The sequence below is a fragment of the Dysidea avara genome, chromosome 4 (genome assembly GCF_963678975.1).
Source record: "Dysidea avara chromosome 4, odDysAvar1.4, whole genome shotgun sequence".
NCBI lineage: Eukaryota > Metazoa > Porifera > Demospongiae > Dictyoceratida > Dysideidae > Dysidea > Dysidea avara.
Genome location: NC_089275.1, coordinates 11,988,888 through 12,005,331, shown reverse-complemented (window position 1 = coordinate 12,005,331; position 16,444 = coordinate 11,988,888). Strand labels below are relative to the sequence as shown.

The 16,444-nt window shown below is 38.6% G+C and overlaps 1 protein-coding gene and 1 non-coding gene across 2 annotated transcripts in view; one reads left to right on the top strand and one right to left on the bottom strand.

The window, feature by feature from the left end:
- LOC136252912 (AP-3 complex subunit delta-1-like) overlaps positions 1-16,444 on the bottom strand; it is a 36,676-nt gene that overhangs the window by 3,841 nt on the left and 16,391 nt on the right. The window contains exons 14-34 of the mRNA XM_066045502.1: positions 15,390-15,459; positions 14,796-14,874; positions 14,532-14,658; positions 14,302-14,405; positions 13,844-13,982; positions 13,503-13,595; positions 11,861-11,912; positions 11,521-11,614; positions 4,696-4,794; positions 4,536-4,596; positions 4,382-4,453; positions 4,200-4,287; positions 4,033-4,080; positions 3,908-3,978; positions 3,117-3,205; positions 2,980-3,067; positions 2,622-2,790; positions 1,687-1,898; positions 538-633; positions 329-478; positions 194-241 (exon numbers count right to left, since the gene is read on the bottom strand). Coding sequence (XP_065901574.1) covers positions 194-241; positions 329-478; positions 538-633; positions 1,687-1,898; positions 2,622-2,790; positions 2,980-3,067; positions 3,117-3,205; positions 3,908-3,978; positions 4,033-4,080; positions 4,200-4,287; positions 4,382-4,453; positions 4,536-4,596; positions 4,696-4,794; positions 11,521-11,614; positions 11,861-11,912; positions 13,503-13,595; positions 13,844-13,982; positions 14,302-14,405; positions 14,532-14,658; positions 14,796-14,874; positions 15,390-15,459 — 2,049 coding nt within the window. The remainder of the gene's footprint in view (positions 1-193; positions 242-328; positions 479-537; positions 634-1,686; positions 1,899-2,621; positions 2,791-2,979; positions 3,068-3,116; positions 3,206-3,907; positions 3,979-4,032; positions 4,081-4,199; positions 4,288-4,381; positions 4,454-4,535; positions 4,597-4,695; positions 4,795-11,520; positions 11,615-11,860; positions 11,913-13,502; positions 13,596-13,843; positions 13,983-14,301; positions 14,406-14,531; positions 14,659-14,795; positions 14,875-15,389; positions 15,460-16,444) is intronic.
- On the top strand, positions 15,020-15,137 carry LOC136254902 (U5 spliceosomal RNA). Its single transcript, XR_010700835.1, has one exon. It is a non-coding gene; the product is annotated as a U5 spliceosomal RNA (small nuclear RNA).

The following is a 16,444-nucleotide window of genomic DNA, read 5'->3' as shown; positions in this document are numbered from 1 at the left end:
TAGTTATCGACTATAGTAAGAAGATGAAATTGATGAGAGTGTCAATTATAGCTTGGACAGATACATAGTTTAAGTAAAGCTTTGTTCTTGAGCGCATGGTAGCTATATATTGTCAATATGATGGAACACTCTGAAATGAGTCTAGAGTGCAACACAACATTAACTGCTATATACAATAAACAGTCAAGGATACAAGCTCAATGTTGGCATCCTTCCCCAATGGACGATATAGAGATGCAGTCTAAGAGGAAAACAATCAGTAAAATATGTTTATGCAAATACATGCATGCACACCCGCGCACACACACGCACGCACACACACACACACCTGAACAGTGTCCAATCCTAACAGAGTTTGTTCTGGTTTTTTAGATGAAGGTTCCTCCAAGGATACAAGGTCTCCTCCTAACAAGTTCCCCTCTGATTCTTTATCCTTTGGCTTTCTACTCTTCTTTTCTGACTTCTCTTTCTTCCCTTTCTACAAAATAAAGAATTGGTATCGGTGTTTGTGAAGTTGGTGTAGCAACGTTTCCTCACTTTGTGTTTTCTTCGGTGTTTTTCAGGAGTCTCTCCACCTGTAGCAGATTGTGTAGTTGTGGAGGATGGAACTGTTTCTATCACCATCTCATCAGTCTGAAGTGATGTAACACACAAAATATTTCATACACATTACAAAACACAAACGAAAACAACTGTTAGTACACGAGAAATTATAAATGGAACATTGTACACATGTGATATGCATACCCTAGGGCTACAGGAACAAAATTAACTTCATGCACATATGAATTAGGCCTCGGCCTATTATACTACCTATTAAGCTTCTATTATGTCCAAAATTATGCTCCCAAAATCAAAAGAAATGACTGTTTTATTAAAACACACTAGTGTTATTTTCAACAATGTGGCTACTGGTCAGGGACAATTTACTATGGCATAAGTTTGTTGTCTGCCGTATGGGATCAGCACAACACTGTTATTATGATAATCGGTGCTAGAGTAGCAAAGTATTCAATTTGTGATTGTCTCAGTAAACACTTTCATAGTTTGCACAAGCTTACTTCTTTACCATTATATTTGCATTAGGCCCCAGCCAATTATGCCAGCATACATACTGTAATAGGTGACCAACAAGCATAATCCTAGTTTTATAGGGACGATATTTATAAAAAAAATTAAAATGTGCAATAAGGGTGCCTGTAAAGAAAACAAATGACCACTGCCCATATGTATTACTAGATTTCATATTTTAAAACACGTATTATAACTTAACCGTTCCTTGGTTGGTTTTTCACAAATACTGCAAGATCAAGATACTCTAATAGAGCAGTCACTTACTCCAATACAATAGCTGTCAGAAAATACAGTGGAACTCAAACCCCTTGGGACCAGGGGTGGTCGCTTGGGACCAAAAGTCCATATCCCTGACATTGTGTATAAATAACTTAAAACAGCACAAGAACACTGGTAAAAGTATCAGACATCATTAGACTACTCTAATATTCTGTAGGTTCAGTTAACAGAGAATCTGGGTAAGTGTGGTCCGGATAACTGAGGTTCCTATGTAATATTGTGCACTGTACATGCTAATAAAAGAAATACAGCTATTCAACTCCTCCAAATACGACATTAGTATCTACACAATGGAGGTTCCCAGTGGTTTACATAATACCTTTAATCACTTACTGTTGCTGCAGGTTTATCTTTAGACAACCAAAACTCCAGGTCATCCAGAGAAGCTTCTTCCTTCTTCTTTACCAGTTCACTATTGTCACCAGCTAAGAACTCATCCAAAATTGGATCAGATGAAGTAGAAGGAACACCAATATAGTCTGATGCAACTTGTCCACCAGAAGATCCTATATCAATCAGTGACTCTACCCCTCCTCCTTTGGTTGCTGTGAAAATAGAAAAAAACATCCAATGAAATTGACGTGCATAAAAAACTAACTAAATACACCTGCACACATACAACCCAGACAAAGTACACTAAGGGCACTAAGGGTACTCAATATAGTGACCATGTCAAGTATGTAGGTCCCAAACAAATCTACAGTATACAGTGTAAGTTATCATCTAGTAACAAGACCACTTCATTCCCAAGGCCTAATCTTGATGGTTTCATAACAAATCACTGCAGTGCAGCCAAGAAGTTACACTGTTATTTCTACAGCTTGATGACATGAACAAAGGCGAGCAATAAATAGAGTTGAAACAAATACTGCAAATACTTGAGAACTTGTTAAGGATTTTGATATACTCGGATAGTAAAATTGGTACTCAAGTGCTCATTAAGATCACATGACCCAGCTCACATGATGCATTTGTCATCAGGGAGTGTGGCACAATGAAGGCTGTAGAGTTTGATTGGCATAATTTCTTGTCAGGAACACTAACATCAAGTACTGTATTACAGTGTGTGTATCATTTGTTACTTGAAAAAGCTGTAAACTGCTTAAAGTCAGTATAAAACATGTCAAATGGGTATGACTACAAGTAGCTAGTATTCGTGAGTACTCAATCGTTAACTCTAGAGAGTACTCGAATACTAAAAAAACATGATTGTTTCAGCCCTAGCAAGCAGGATCTATTATCACTCACTCTCCTCTTACTCAACTTACTATCCTTATCAGTAGTTTTCTTGTGATGATGTTTCTTCTTTTTCCTCTTCTTGTCTTCAGTGTCATTATCTACTTCATCAACTTCATCATCTTCTGCTTTGTCGCGAGATTTCTTCTTGCCTCTCTTCTCTCTCTTGCCATGTTTATCTTTCCTCTTCTTCTTTGTGGACTATGTGAACATGAACTGTGCTTAAGTGTTGGTAAAAAAGACTCCACACACAGTGCTAGTCATGTACTTACAGGACCCACTAACTTCAGCATGAATATAAACACCACACGCATGCACACACACACACACACACACACACACACACACACACACACACACACACACACACACACGCACACACACACACACCTCAGCAGCAGCAGCCTCATCCTCAGCTGGTTGGTCAGGTACTACACGATGTGTTCGTACTGGTAACACCTCATCCTCCCTCAGTGGCCTACACCAACAACTACTAACTACCTTATCACATCACCATAGTAACATACTCATCAAGATTAATATTCAGTGCTCGGTGGGCAGAATCCAAATCATCTTTTTTATCAGTTTCATCTTCCTCTCCAGTAGATACAGCTCCCTGCACACAGTATCAAGACTTCATAATACAAAATAGTGATCATAAGTGACCAGATCTACGAAAAGGGGGTCTTATAGCCTTTCCAATTACATGTATTTGGTAGCCCATAACTTGAATTGTGAATATGGTATCACCCTGAAACTTGGTTACATTACACTCGTAACATAGCACTATTTTGGAGTTTAATAATGAAGGTGACAAGATTAAAAACGCAAGGAGTTATGAGTAGTCAAACTTAGATATTTGGAAAGGTTATAAGACCAGATCCGGTCACATCCGTTATGAACTCCATCAGTCAACTACATGTACAATTGTAAACTTTCTCAGCAAAAAAAAATCGTGTCATGTGCACACTAACTTACTTTTATAATGGAAAGCTACTATCCATGGACATGCTATAGGAACAATTTCAGCACTCAGGTTATATTCATGAACAAAACTGAAATAAGTCCACAAACTCTGCAGATGATGTACTCACATGCTATGTCGTTTAATTACATAATCATTTGCCTGTAGCTAATACATTGTATAGTATAGTCGCTGTACAAATTGACTTATTTGCTGTTTACACTGCCTAGTAACTGCTTAACTTGAATCTTTGCTATCTAACTGAAGATAGAATGGAAATAATATAAAGAAAATTCAAGTACATGAACTAGAGAGATTTAGCTGAGGCAGTCACATTTACAACCATTCATTTACCTCTGGCATCTCTGATGACATAATTTCCACTTGTGGTTTCTTTATTTCGTCATCACTGCTGGCTCTACGACCTGTTAACAGTGTCCATAAATAGAAATTCCACAGTATTATTAGATGCTTCCTACCTTTCTTTCCTTTACGTCTCTTTTTCTTGCCCTTTTTCTTATCATCATCTGTAGTGAACAAAAGAAGCATAAACAATTCAAGTCTAAGCAAGATAAGACATTTTTATATACTACATCCATCATTACACAAGACGCAAATCTCAACTTAACTGACAAAATAAACTAACCAATCACAAGTGCAATGCCAAGATCCAACTTGGTTACAGGAATGCTATCCACATCTAATGTTTCCGTAGCAACAGCAGCAGCAGAAGTCTACAGCGATAATAGTAAATGCTGTTCACCTTATATGGTAATGTACATTAATCTTATAACCTAACACAGTAACTCGCTCCTTCTTATTACATACCTTCTTAGTAGGAAGTTCTCCACGCAGATAATGAGGATTACTAGCAAGTTCCTCCTTTCTAGCCTCCTTTCTCTATAAGGAAATATGAAATAAAAACAATACAGCTTAATGATAAATGAGCAATGCACATCATTACATTGAATGTGGACATCACCTTTTCCATAGTTTCATCATCTTCCTCTTCTTCACCATCCTTGTGTTTCTTCTTCCTGGAGCTGTAAGGAAATACACTCTGAGCTATAGTGTACAAGTGCTGTACCACACACAAGGACATACACACTGTATAACACATGTAGATTAACAATGTTTTTTACCGTTTCTTCTCATCTTCAGCTAGGAAGAAATCAGGTTCATCAAATTTCTCTCCCTCACTCTCTGAAGGTGGTTCATTGATCCACTGCTCCAAGTCCAGACTAACAGAGAACACATTACATCATCATAAACATGTAGCACTGTGTTGTCTAGGCTATAAAATTTGTACAATAGAAGAGTCTTATCAATAGGAAGAGTGTATAATGAAGGACAGTACCTATTAGTGTTGTACTGATAAGTATTTTTCACATTTACCAATAACAGATTATTTGCCTATTCCTGTAACCGATATGCCATCATTAACCGATATTCTTCAATTCTTCAGAATAGGGAGAAAATCACCTCAAGTTTATGTGTGTAAATTGCATTTATAATCATAATGCATTCAACGCAATTAATTGCATGGGCAGCCGATTTTTATAATGTTTGCAACAGTTTTTGCCACTAACCCCTTCCACGGAACAGGAAGCCAAGTAGTTATAAAACAGCTAAGCCAGAAGCCAGCTCATCATACAGTGTTTTTAGTGGGATTCCAGACCTTTACGAAGTGTGATCGACTGACAGCCAATAAATATACACAGCCTGCTATCATAGATTGTACAGGTGCGTAAGCGTCCAGGATTGGAAACACCAACTGTCTATTGTACAGTGCGGTTTACCACTCCTCACCTCAGTACACGTCACATAGGTTAAGCATTTAACAAATATATACTACAGTTTAACAGACTTGTTGATGCTTCGTGCCTTAGTGTACTTCGTTGTTCTAGCCGTCTGGCTTAGTCTGTCGCTCCTCTCTGTTGAAAATCTGATGGGTGTCCATTATTACGACTACAGTGATGTCAATCAAAGCTATTTCTTAATCCAGGTTTGTGTTACTAAGAGTTTTTATGTTGTTTTCACAATTTTTGGGCTATTACTTTTGACTCTGTGTATCAATCCTCATTAGGTTTTAGTGGTAGATAGTGTACAAGTTATTGTATCGCTTGGTGCAGCAAAACTGGCTACAGATCCTATCAAGTTACTGTAAACTAAAAATATATACTGTGAGCATGTGTTACATTGTTTGGGCTCTACCTGAGTGGTTTTCTGTCAGTTTTGGTGTGCTGGTAGCCTACACACGGGCCATTGCTTGGTGGTAGTTGATATAACTATCATCAGTACTTGTGGCATCTTTTATATCCTCATTCTGATATTTACCTTTTTAAATTGTATACATCAGTGCATGACCTTAAGCTAAATGTACTAAACAATTTTTTTACTTCTTCCTGTTTACAGTTGGGGAAGAACACATTCCAGTTAAGCCAAAGGAAACAACATCGTTGTGGTCCTAGTAGTGAACAGTCAACAGAAGACAGTAGTACAACTGATTATGGTGTGCAAACTTACAGTATAGTTACCACATCTGTTGGTATGCAAACTGGTCCTACAAGTGACGAAGAAGCTGATGTTGAACTTAACCTGATCTCTCCAACAGCAGGATCTCAAATTCCAATCAAGTATTTCTTTTCTAAACAATTTGTTACCTTGGCGCACGTAAAACGTATTGGGAATTGGTTTCTCATATCGGGCATCCAAATTGATCAAATTCAGTTGGTGAAGGTTTGTGATGGACAGAAAGTGTAAAGTTTGGTCATAAGTACGGAGTTAGAATGATCATTACAAATTTCCAGCTGCTCTATATTGTTGTCTGCAAATATACTGCAGCATCTTCCATGCCATTTGTCATGTCTGGAAGATTTGTGAACAGTCATTGATTTCATTGATGGATGTAAAATGTGCAAAGGTAATGGAGACCAGCAATTTGCTCCACTTGTTCCCAAAAGCAAAGACATTTTCAAGGATAGAAGTGGTAAGTACGGTAACAGTTCATAATAGCTAAGCTGGTTTTTTCTCTTGTGTAGGAACCACTGTGCAAGCATATTATGATAAGAGTTATTAGACGATTTGTCATTCACACTGTGAGTGGTTATTGCCTGGAGTAGGCAACAAATTTAGGTAGGTGTCTTGCTTGTTCACAGTATCGTGATACCTTTCGTAGCAAATTACGTTCATTACGGTTACACAACAACGATGTTACTGCTGCAAAAAGCAATACAACCTACAGGAGCTTGAGTACTCCTGAAACACACCTGAGAATGAGAAATCTCCATACTGAATCAATCCAGAGAATTAAAGAAAGACTGGAACATCAGCTATGTACAAGTGGAATTAAAATTGAAGGAGACATTCAAGATGGCATGGTTGAACTGCTGCACATGTACTGTACAACAAAGAAGCCATAAACAACAAAGAGGAAGCGTCTTTTAAAGCTATCTTTTCAGATTTCAAATACATCTCAAAGAACAAGAAACAAATCAGATGGCACCCTTTGATAATTCGGTGGGCACTGTACTTGCATCATCACTCTAGTGGAGCATACGAAACATTGAGGGATTCAGGAGATATCAGTCTGCCTAACTCCAAAACATAGCGTGATTACTGTCACTTTTTGTACACCAAGCCTAGCTTCACTGCCATTGCTGATGCTCAACTTCATGACATGATGAAACTGAAGAAGCCAACTAAATTGACCAAGTACGTGTTCTTGTTGATTGATGAAATTTACCTCAAAGTGGGCCTAGTGTACAATATGAACACTGGATCATTGATTGGTTTCTCTGATCTTGGTGTACCGCAACAGCTTGATGATTTTGAGAGGAAGCTAGCATCATACTCGCCATCCAGTAGACCCCTTGTAAAAACTATGATAGTTACTATGGTTAGAGGGTTTTTTTGTGATATCAAATTTCTGTATACCCAGTTTCCAATGTCAGATGGTACAGCTGATGATTTATTTCCATTGGTTTGGCAAGCCATTGAGTGTGCTGGTGTTCATGTGCTGGGGATTACGGCCGATGGAGCATCGATCAACAGGAGGCTATTTAAGATGCACTCCACAAAGAAGTAGATTGTGTTTGTAAGACTGCAAATGTTTAAGCTTCAGATAGCCGCAGCCTATTCTTCTCTGATCCACCACATTTGGTTAAGACTGTAAGAATTGCATTTGCAAGCTCCATTAGAAATCTATGGGTAATTCTAGCTATGTGAAAATGTGACTTATACAATTTGAATATAATTATGCAGTGCTTTGGTCAACCAATACAATGGAAATTCATAATCGATTTATATGAAAGGGACCAAATGGAGTAGTGTAGGGGTTTCAATGGTCCACAAGCTTAGAATAAAACATATCAAGCTCACCGGTTATTCTAAGATGAAGGTTGACCTAGCAGCTCAGGTAATGCAAAAAGTTTGTATGGTACAATCTTTACTCTAATTACACATACAGTAGGTGATGAGTGAATCAGTGTCTCAAGCCCTATGCCTGACAGGGGGAAGTGAGGCATTTGAAATAGTGAAACGGCTTATTTTGTTGGGAAATTTGACAAGTTTTTGACTGCTTAAATGTTGCCAACAACAAAAATGGAATTCGAAGTCATTTCAATTGCCCTATTTTACAGATGATACTACACTGCAAGTATATTATATTATTTGTCAGCATCATTAGTTATTTATTGTGTGTTTGATAGTATTCAGGGATGAAAATAACAGTCGGCCATCGGCCAAAATCTAGCTATTTTGCTAAATCTAGCCATTTTGCTAAGTTGGCCGTCCATTCTATCCACAACCAGCCCACTAGCCAAACGATAAATAAACCAGAAAGAAATTATATGAATGGACTGGTAATTTCTTAATTGTATTATATGAATGCGCACTCATGTGGCTATGTAAAGTGTGAGTTGTTATGGTTTGGATATGGGCCGATATGGACAACAAAGACAAATCCTCTGTCAACTCTTTGGTGTGTCGTTTGTAGAAAGTATGAAAGCAAAATTAGTGGACACAAAAGTTTCTCCAAGGCATGGATAGACGGTTCCAGCAATCAAAAGACGGAGTAATATAACGGACCACACATGTAGTGAACAACGTAAATCTGCAATGATGGTTTTTCATAGAGAACAAGCTATAAGTCGACATGAATCGATCACCAGTTACAGCCCCATCGTTCAAAGTCTGTTGTCCTCAGCCATGGATCCAGCTGTGAGAGAGCGAGTGAAGAGGAAGTTTGATATCAGCATGGTTCTTGCAAAAGAACATATACCATCTCTCACATACCCAGCAATCCATGATTCAGAAGAGAGACATGGAGTGGATCTTGGCTCAACATACAAAAACAGGGATTCTGCTCACAATTTTGTTCACTACATTGTTGAAAGCCAAAGACAGCAGTTTCATGCTAGCCTAAAACGTTTTACAGTGTTCTGATGGATGCTTCTACCAACAAGGGACATGTAGAGAATGAACTATTCGTTATTCTACGTTGTAAAAGAGATGATGTAATAGTGGAAGTAACCACCCATGCAAGGTACTTTTGTGTGTTAGAGCCAACCAAGGGTGATGCAGATGGGCTAGTACAATGTCTTGGTACAGCACTTAAGACTATGGGGATTGACAAAATGTTCCGAAGAGAGGATGTTCTTGGTGCACATGAGCACCCTGTTCTTGTTGGCTGTGGCATCCACAAATATATCTGCTCAAAACAGCATGCAAGGAAAGCTGAAGGCTGCCTTACCGTGGTTGAATTCTGGGCGTGGTGCTATGCTCATCGACTTGAGCTTGCATGCAAAGATTCCTTTACTAGTCATCTCTTTCTTGACATTGATGACATGTTACTACGATTATACTACCTTTACAAATAATCCCCTAAGTGCCAGGAACTTTCAGACATTATTAATGACTTATTAAAGGAGGTGTACGAATTACCTCAAGGGGGAAACCTACCTGTACAGCCAGTGGAAGCCGCTGGATCACACACAAACACAACATGTTGTGGATCGCTATGGACCATATTGCAACACTTGTGGAAGACAAATCAATCAAAAGTGTGGACAGGCAGCATTTAAAGGGTTACTTTCTTAAATGGAGGCAGGCCAAAATGATCATTGGTTCAGCTTTGTATACTGATGCACTTAAGCCTGCCTCTCTCCTTAGTCTTACCTTACAGGATGATGAAATTGACATGGCACGGGTATTAGCCACATTCTGAAGTAACACATCTCCTTAAAGAAGTTTACTACACGAAATCCTGCTGAGTGGCCAGTGACAAAGGTGGTACTAAGCAAGCTTAATGATGAGAATGGAGGTAAGGTGTATCAAGGGGCTGAGCTGCATGGTTTTCGAGACAGCGCCATCAAAACCTGCCAAGATCAAGCTCCGGCTGATTTGAAATCTCTTGATGAATGGATGCGTACTCACTTACTGTAGAATGGTCAGGCGTTGATTTTCTAAGATTAGCACTTCTTTTTCTGAATACTCAAAGAGTTGGCAATCACAAGAATCCGAATCAGAAAAAAGCTCTGCTTCTGGTGATGATGATTGTTGAGGCAGCCCTTGTAAGTATCACTGCACTCCCCTTCAGGCTAAAGGAGTTGACCTTACCTCAACCTTGGATGAGATTGAAGACATCGTAGAGTACGCCAGGGCTTACCTTAGGATTGGACATGAAAGTTACAGGAAGATATGCTATCAGCTACATTCTTCACCTGATTCAGTCAAGTGGCCTAAAGTGCTACTGGTCAGTGAATTGCTTTTTAGCTTACCTTTCTCAACTGCTAAAGTTGAACACTTGTTTTCTACCTTGAAGATCATCAAGAATGAAAGAAGGACAAATCTCAGTTGTTCTATAATTAATGAACTGCTGGGAGTGAACACGGAAGGTCAATGCCTTACATTTCGGAAGCACACTGTGGAGCTACCTCTACTTTGTAATGTGTCAGAACAGTCTCACCAATGGCCAACCAAATCATGTTCAGTTCAAAAAAAAAGTTATTTTCATCCCTGGTACTTGAAGGATGGTTTAGTCTATGCTGCTTCCTCAAGCTACAAGAGAGGGTATAACAGGTACATAAGGTTTCTTAGCTGATCTTTATCACACCTTTTTGCAGTATCCTTATTTGTTGAGCTAGTGCAATATATTTTCTCGACACCAGGAGTTTTTCAGCAACAGGATCAACCAGGACAAACTGGAGAAGTTTTTTGGGATGCAGCATCAGAGTGGCAGGAGCAACGAGACTCCTACAGTATCAGAGTTTATTAACACTGAAAATTTTCGAGTCATTAGTTCCATTTGGATAGATAACGTCACCGGAAACTACAGAGGTGGAAGATAAAAGTAAACAGATTTGATCGCTGCTAAGCAACCATTGCGCAAAAGACAAAGGAGACGTAGTCATTAGCTAGTGGATTATTTAATGTTTTATTTTGTAGCTACACAATTGTGATTATAACGACCATTTAATTGGAAAATAATCCAAGTCATAGTTTATCAGTTTGTTCTAAGCCCTTCACTCTTATGGGTAGACTTCTTGGTTTCTTGTTTGTACTTCTCTACTATAGACTTTGCAAATGAACATCCATGAATATTCACCCACAGCTTTATAATACGTATCATTTAGTACATCAATATGTTACTTACAAATATCACCACGCATATTTAAATTTCAGTACAACATTTCTTGATCGGAAAATTATGGTATTGGCTGACTGACCACAATAAGTCAGACCAAGCACCCGTTTGATTTGACATTTATCTGGATACTGTTAAGAACTTATTATCATCCCTTCAATGGAGGGTGTTGGAGGCGAGATGGAACAAGATACGGAGAGAATATTATGGTACAATCATGTACCTACAAGGATTGGTAATATACATACATTTCACTGTCACTATCAAAGAAGCATTCTGTTATTGTTATAAAGAAGAAGACTAGACACAAAGTCACACTTACCCTTCTGGTATTGGAACCTTCTTCTGAGCCTTGGGGGCCACTGGGTTGAGGTCTCCAGCAAACAGTGCTACTAACTCCTCTGCTACTGCCGCCCCTAAGGGATGAATAACAACAATAACAACAGTCATTGACAAGATGAACATAAATAATTATTCCTAATAATGTGGCATCAAGGATTCAATATATTATAACTCTTGATGGTGTGAAACCACTAGACTATCATATAAACAACACATTTGTACAAAAAATAAATTTGTATGCAACATACAGCTATACTGTGCACACAGAGGATTATGTGAAAGTTGTCAAATTCGCAGTAAAACACAGAAACACAACACACCTTTACTCTGCAGCTTCACGATGTACTTCATTAGTTGTAGAATACAGCAAGCCTGTGGAGGATAAACAATATCAGTGTTAAAATACATCCACTGCTCAATGAGAATGTACACCCAGCCACACAACAAAACATGTATGACCCTCACCTAGGGTTGGGTGATACTGAAAATTTCCTCCTACGATTATTGTGGAGCTTATTATCACGATTATTGCAAATATCACGGTATTGAAATGAACTATAGCAAGTACACTCAAAACCATTTACACGGTATATTTGCATGGGTGAACTTTGTTTACCAGCTAGTACAACCACAAGGAGTTTGGAAATACCAGCCTAACTTATAGAGCATGGAGTGCATATAAACTAGAAGGAGACATAGCTAGTTTCTATGTATATAGCAAGCAGATAATTTACTAAGGCTTACTAATGTGAAGCCAGAATTTTTATCCCACAATCACAGTAGTGCTGCATCCAGTAGAGTATGTTTTCAAATTCCAGACACCACATAATAACGAACTGCATCTAATTCCGGACACTACTACCCATGCACCATACCTACGTTGTGTATTTATTCGCAGTGTGGGTGGAAGGTGATGCCTAATTGTCTAGCTAATAATCACGCATGATGCAGCACTGTAGTGTCGACAAGTGTAACTCATTAGGGCCTTAACTCACTGTAAAAAATGTTTATTAAAAAGTTAAGGTAATGATCGTCATACAGATTGGAGTGAGCTGGCAGACCTAAGACGATTGATTTAGCTATTTGAAGTAAAGAAAACAATAGCTGGGAAATTTAGGAACGGGAGCTTACAGAAAACTTTACAGAATTGCAGTCAACCTGCATGTGATTAGCTAGCTAATGCAGCTATGGTTTTTTTAGTAGCTACTAATATGTATGCATTATGAAATCTTTCAAAATGTGCTATTGATGGCTTCAAATATACCATTTACCAAAGCTATGCACAGGAATTTGTGCATTTTGTAGCTGGTTATAGTCCGTAAATTGAGGGTTAGTTACTTGGCACCTTTATGACTGCATTAAAGAGGGAGGGAGGGGCTGACTGCTCCTTGCCAACCACAGGGGCTGAGTACATTGAATGATATGCATGGACTGGCATGTAGGTAGCTAAAAGGATCACGTTTCTTTGCAATGTGGAAGCATTTCCTTTGTTGTCCGCCATATGCATCACTGCTCCGTTAAACAATGGTCCGGATGGCCTCGAAAAGTGCAGCTCTCAAATCCACAGTGGCTATGCTATGCTCCTATAATTTTTATGCAAGAACAAGTATGCAAGTACTTCAAAGTAGTGCAGTTTCAATTGCAGCTAGTATCCTAGTCCGGCTGATGTAACGATGTCCATGTGATGGTGTCTACGTGCCTCGCCTCGCTTCGTGTAGTTGAGCATGAGTTAGGCTTGTGTACTAGTACAAGGGGGCTGAAATACTGCTTGACAAGTACAATATGGCGTTGTTAACACGTGTAAGTGTGTAGTTGCAACTGTATTCTCGCTATGCTATTATATCGCCTTGTTACTTGTTACCATCATACCAGTATATCGCCCAACCCTACCTTCACCCACAGTACACATGTACATACAATATGTTACAAGGCACAGCATGCAGTTAAAGTCACAACACTTACCCTCTCCTGCACTTCTAGGTCTCCACTCTGTACAAACACTGGTAACCTGTCCACTAACACTTCTCCGACTTCTTCAACCAACTCTGGAGTACCCTACATTGTGAAGGCCAGTAATCAATAGTATTGTTCATAGTAACTGTAGTAACCAAAAAACACGACTATTCAGAGACTTAAGGAGTACGACAGCAGAGAATGATACTATATAGTGGAGGGAACAGGACAAATACTCCCAGTTGGTTAGATACAGGTTAACAAAGTCTCCTCAATGCTAACAATGAGACATTTGGTGTTCAAGCTTCTACTATACAGTACGTCCATAACAATCACTTGTGCTTGCTCACCTCAGTCTCAGCCTTCACCAATATATTAGCATACAACTTGACAATGTTCTGTACAAACACAGCTTGTATGTGTCCTGGAAGAGCAGTGACCTTTGGGTTGAGCAGAGCATCCAAACATGCCCTGGCCCCTGTCAAGTACCTACAATGCAAGACAATGACAATGGTAACATATACTGTACTGAAACTCCAAAGAATACAACTACATTTGTAACTGGATGAGTACATCTGAGACTTTATTAGCTGTTACAATACAACGCTGCTTGTAAATATCACTGAAAACGGTTCTATCATATACATACATACAATAAACTATTCACTAGTCACACTTCTCATTTACATTTTGCCACTACTTCTTTGCCTTCTACAGGTGTACATGACTACACTATTTCACAAGGAACCCACTTGTAGCACTTACAACTGTACTGGCTCCCATTCTCAGTATACAATATTTCACTTACTCAGAGAACTCCCCAACGATCCAGGCTGCTGCATACAACACTTCACAAATTCCATTCTTCTGTACTTTACCAGTGAACAAGTGACTGTTCTCCAATATGTTAGCCTATTAGGGGGTGATGGGGCAAATTGTAACACTACAGTGACTACACACCACACAACAATACACACGCATGCACAAATGCACGCACGCACACATGCAAACACGCCCACATGCTCACACATAGTTTACCATTTGCTTCACAGAGAATGGTCGGACATCTTTGACTCTGATGGTGACATCTAACATCTGATTGGCTATCACTTTACCATGTCTGGTGCTCTCAAACTTTGTCATCTCCACCAAACAAGTGATATACCTTTAACACGACAGGAACCAATAATCACATATTGTAGCCACCTTGCATCAGACATAGTTGAAACTATTCACCCACACCATTATGTTCACTTCAGTCCATTCATTTAAGTGTTCATGCAAAAACTGTACATTGCTTACCATTCAAAGTTGGTGATGTACTGGTAGTTGTTCTGACTGCACATGCCAACAATCTTGAATAACAACTCATCCCTGTATTCTGTAACAGGTTAGTAGCACATGGTTAAAAGGAATTGAAGAAATAAAACTTCAACCCACAATCATAAAAACTAAGGTATTAAATCAAAACCCACAATTACAATATTTAAGATGGTCTATATAAGAAGCTGACTGGATAGCCTGAGTTACTCTGGTCTTCCTTCAGAGCGAATAAATCTTTCGCCTTTTACTAAAGATTTCCGTGGAGGAGGACACATAATGAGTATGAAATGATTATTTTTTGTTTGCCCCTTAAGTGGGGCCCAAAAAAATAAAATCAATTAATGTGCCCCATGAGTGCCTAAGCAACACTTCTGGTGTTGGGTAAAATCCAATGTCCTATTGAAAGATTTCTAAAAGCTATATTTATGTAGTTCCATGTAAATCTAACATCCAGTATAGCATTGGATATTGCACATTCTAGCTTAGTCTCTACCACAGGCCAACTGAATAAAATACAGCCCCATAAAACACATGATACAAGATGTATGAAAGTCATTATAATCAGTAACTCACTGGTTCCCTCAGACTGGTCCATGTGTAACATAAGGTGTTTAACAATGTCTGGTAGGGTCTTCTTTGATATCTGTACCACAATAATCAATAAATGTATCAATGTACACAACACTGCGATCACTAAGCCAACACAAATACATTAGCACAGTACCCTAACACTGTTTCACTAAACAACAAATATATGGGACAGAAATACTTCTATCCAAATGTAACATCCAAATATGAATAATTCTACACAAGATAAAGCAACCTTAGATCAGTTTACTCGTGCCTGCTATTGAACTTCCAAGTTGTAAGTCTAGTTCTGCATTATATGAATAAGAATGGAATAATCAGTGGAATCAATCCAAGGATCTAGAGCAGGCAAAGTGATGATTGTCCTTTCATAGATGTCTGTGACTTGTGTTATCATATTTGGTACTACAGCAAATTGTAGCAAGGAAGGGACTGGAGGTGTACAACCAATTTGTGTGTGGGTGGTGGAATATTCCTTACAACTGGATGGGTCAGTGAGGTATAAGTGCTAACTACAAATATACAATACACTTTTTGCAGGTGTTTCACTCCCAAAGACTAAGTAATACTCCATTGAAGTGTTGGTTGATAACAGAGTAGAACAGCCAAATCTGTTGTGCCCACTACAACTACATGGCAGGGCTCGGTGAATGTGAAAAGGACAGAATGGAAAACATTGATAAAGCATTAAGACATGAAGTGAAAGCTGCTGTGTAGCATATAATAAAAATTGGAAGGACCCTTGATAATATTTGTAGATTTTTCCACATTTTTGTAGATTTTTCCACATTTACCACTCAATCGTCTCGTGATTCCCTATTGTTGGGGCTTTAAATATTATAAAGTTGTAGTGTGCTTACTATAGGAGAATAGCATTGTCAGTATCCAGCAATGTGCAACATGTTGTGGGCAATTGTGGGATTAGAGATTAATTCAGAGCATTTATACATAACTTTGTCATAGTAAATTTTACAACTGGCTTCACCAATGCCATACTATTCCTCAGTACTGTATAAAGTTTCATTTCGTATTTATAGTCA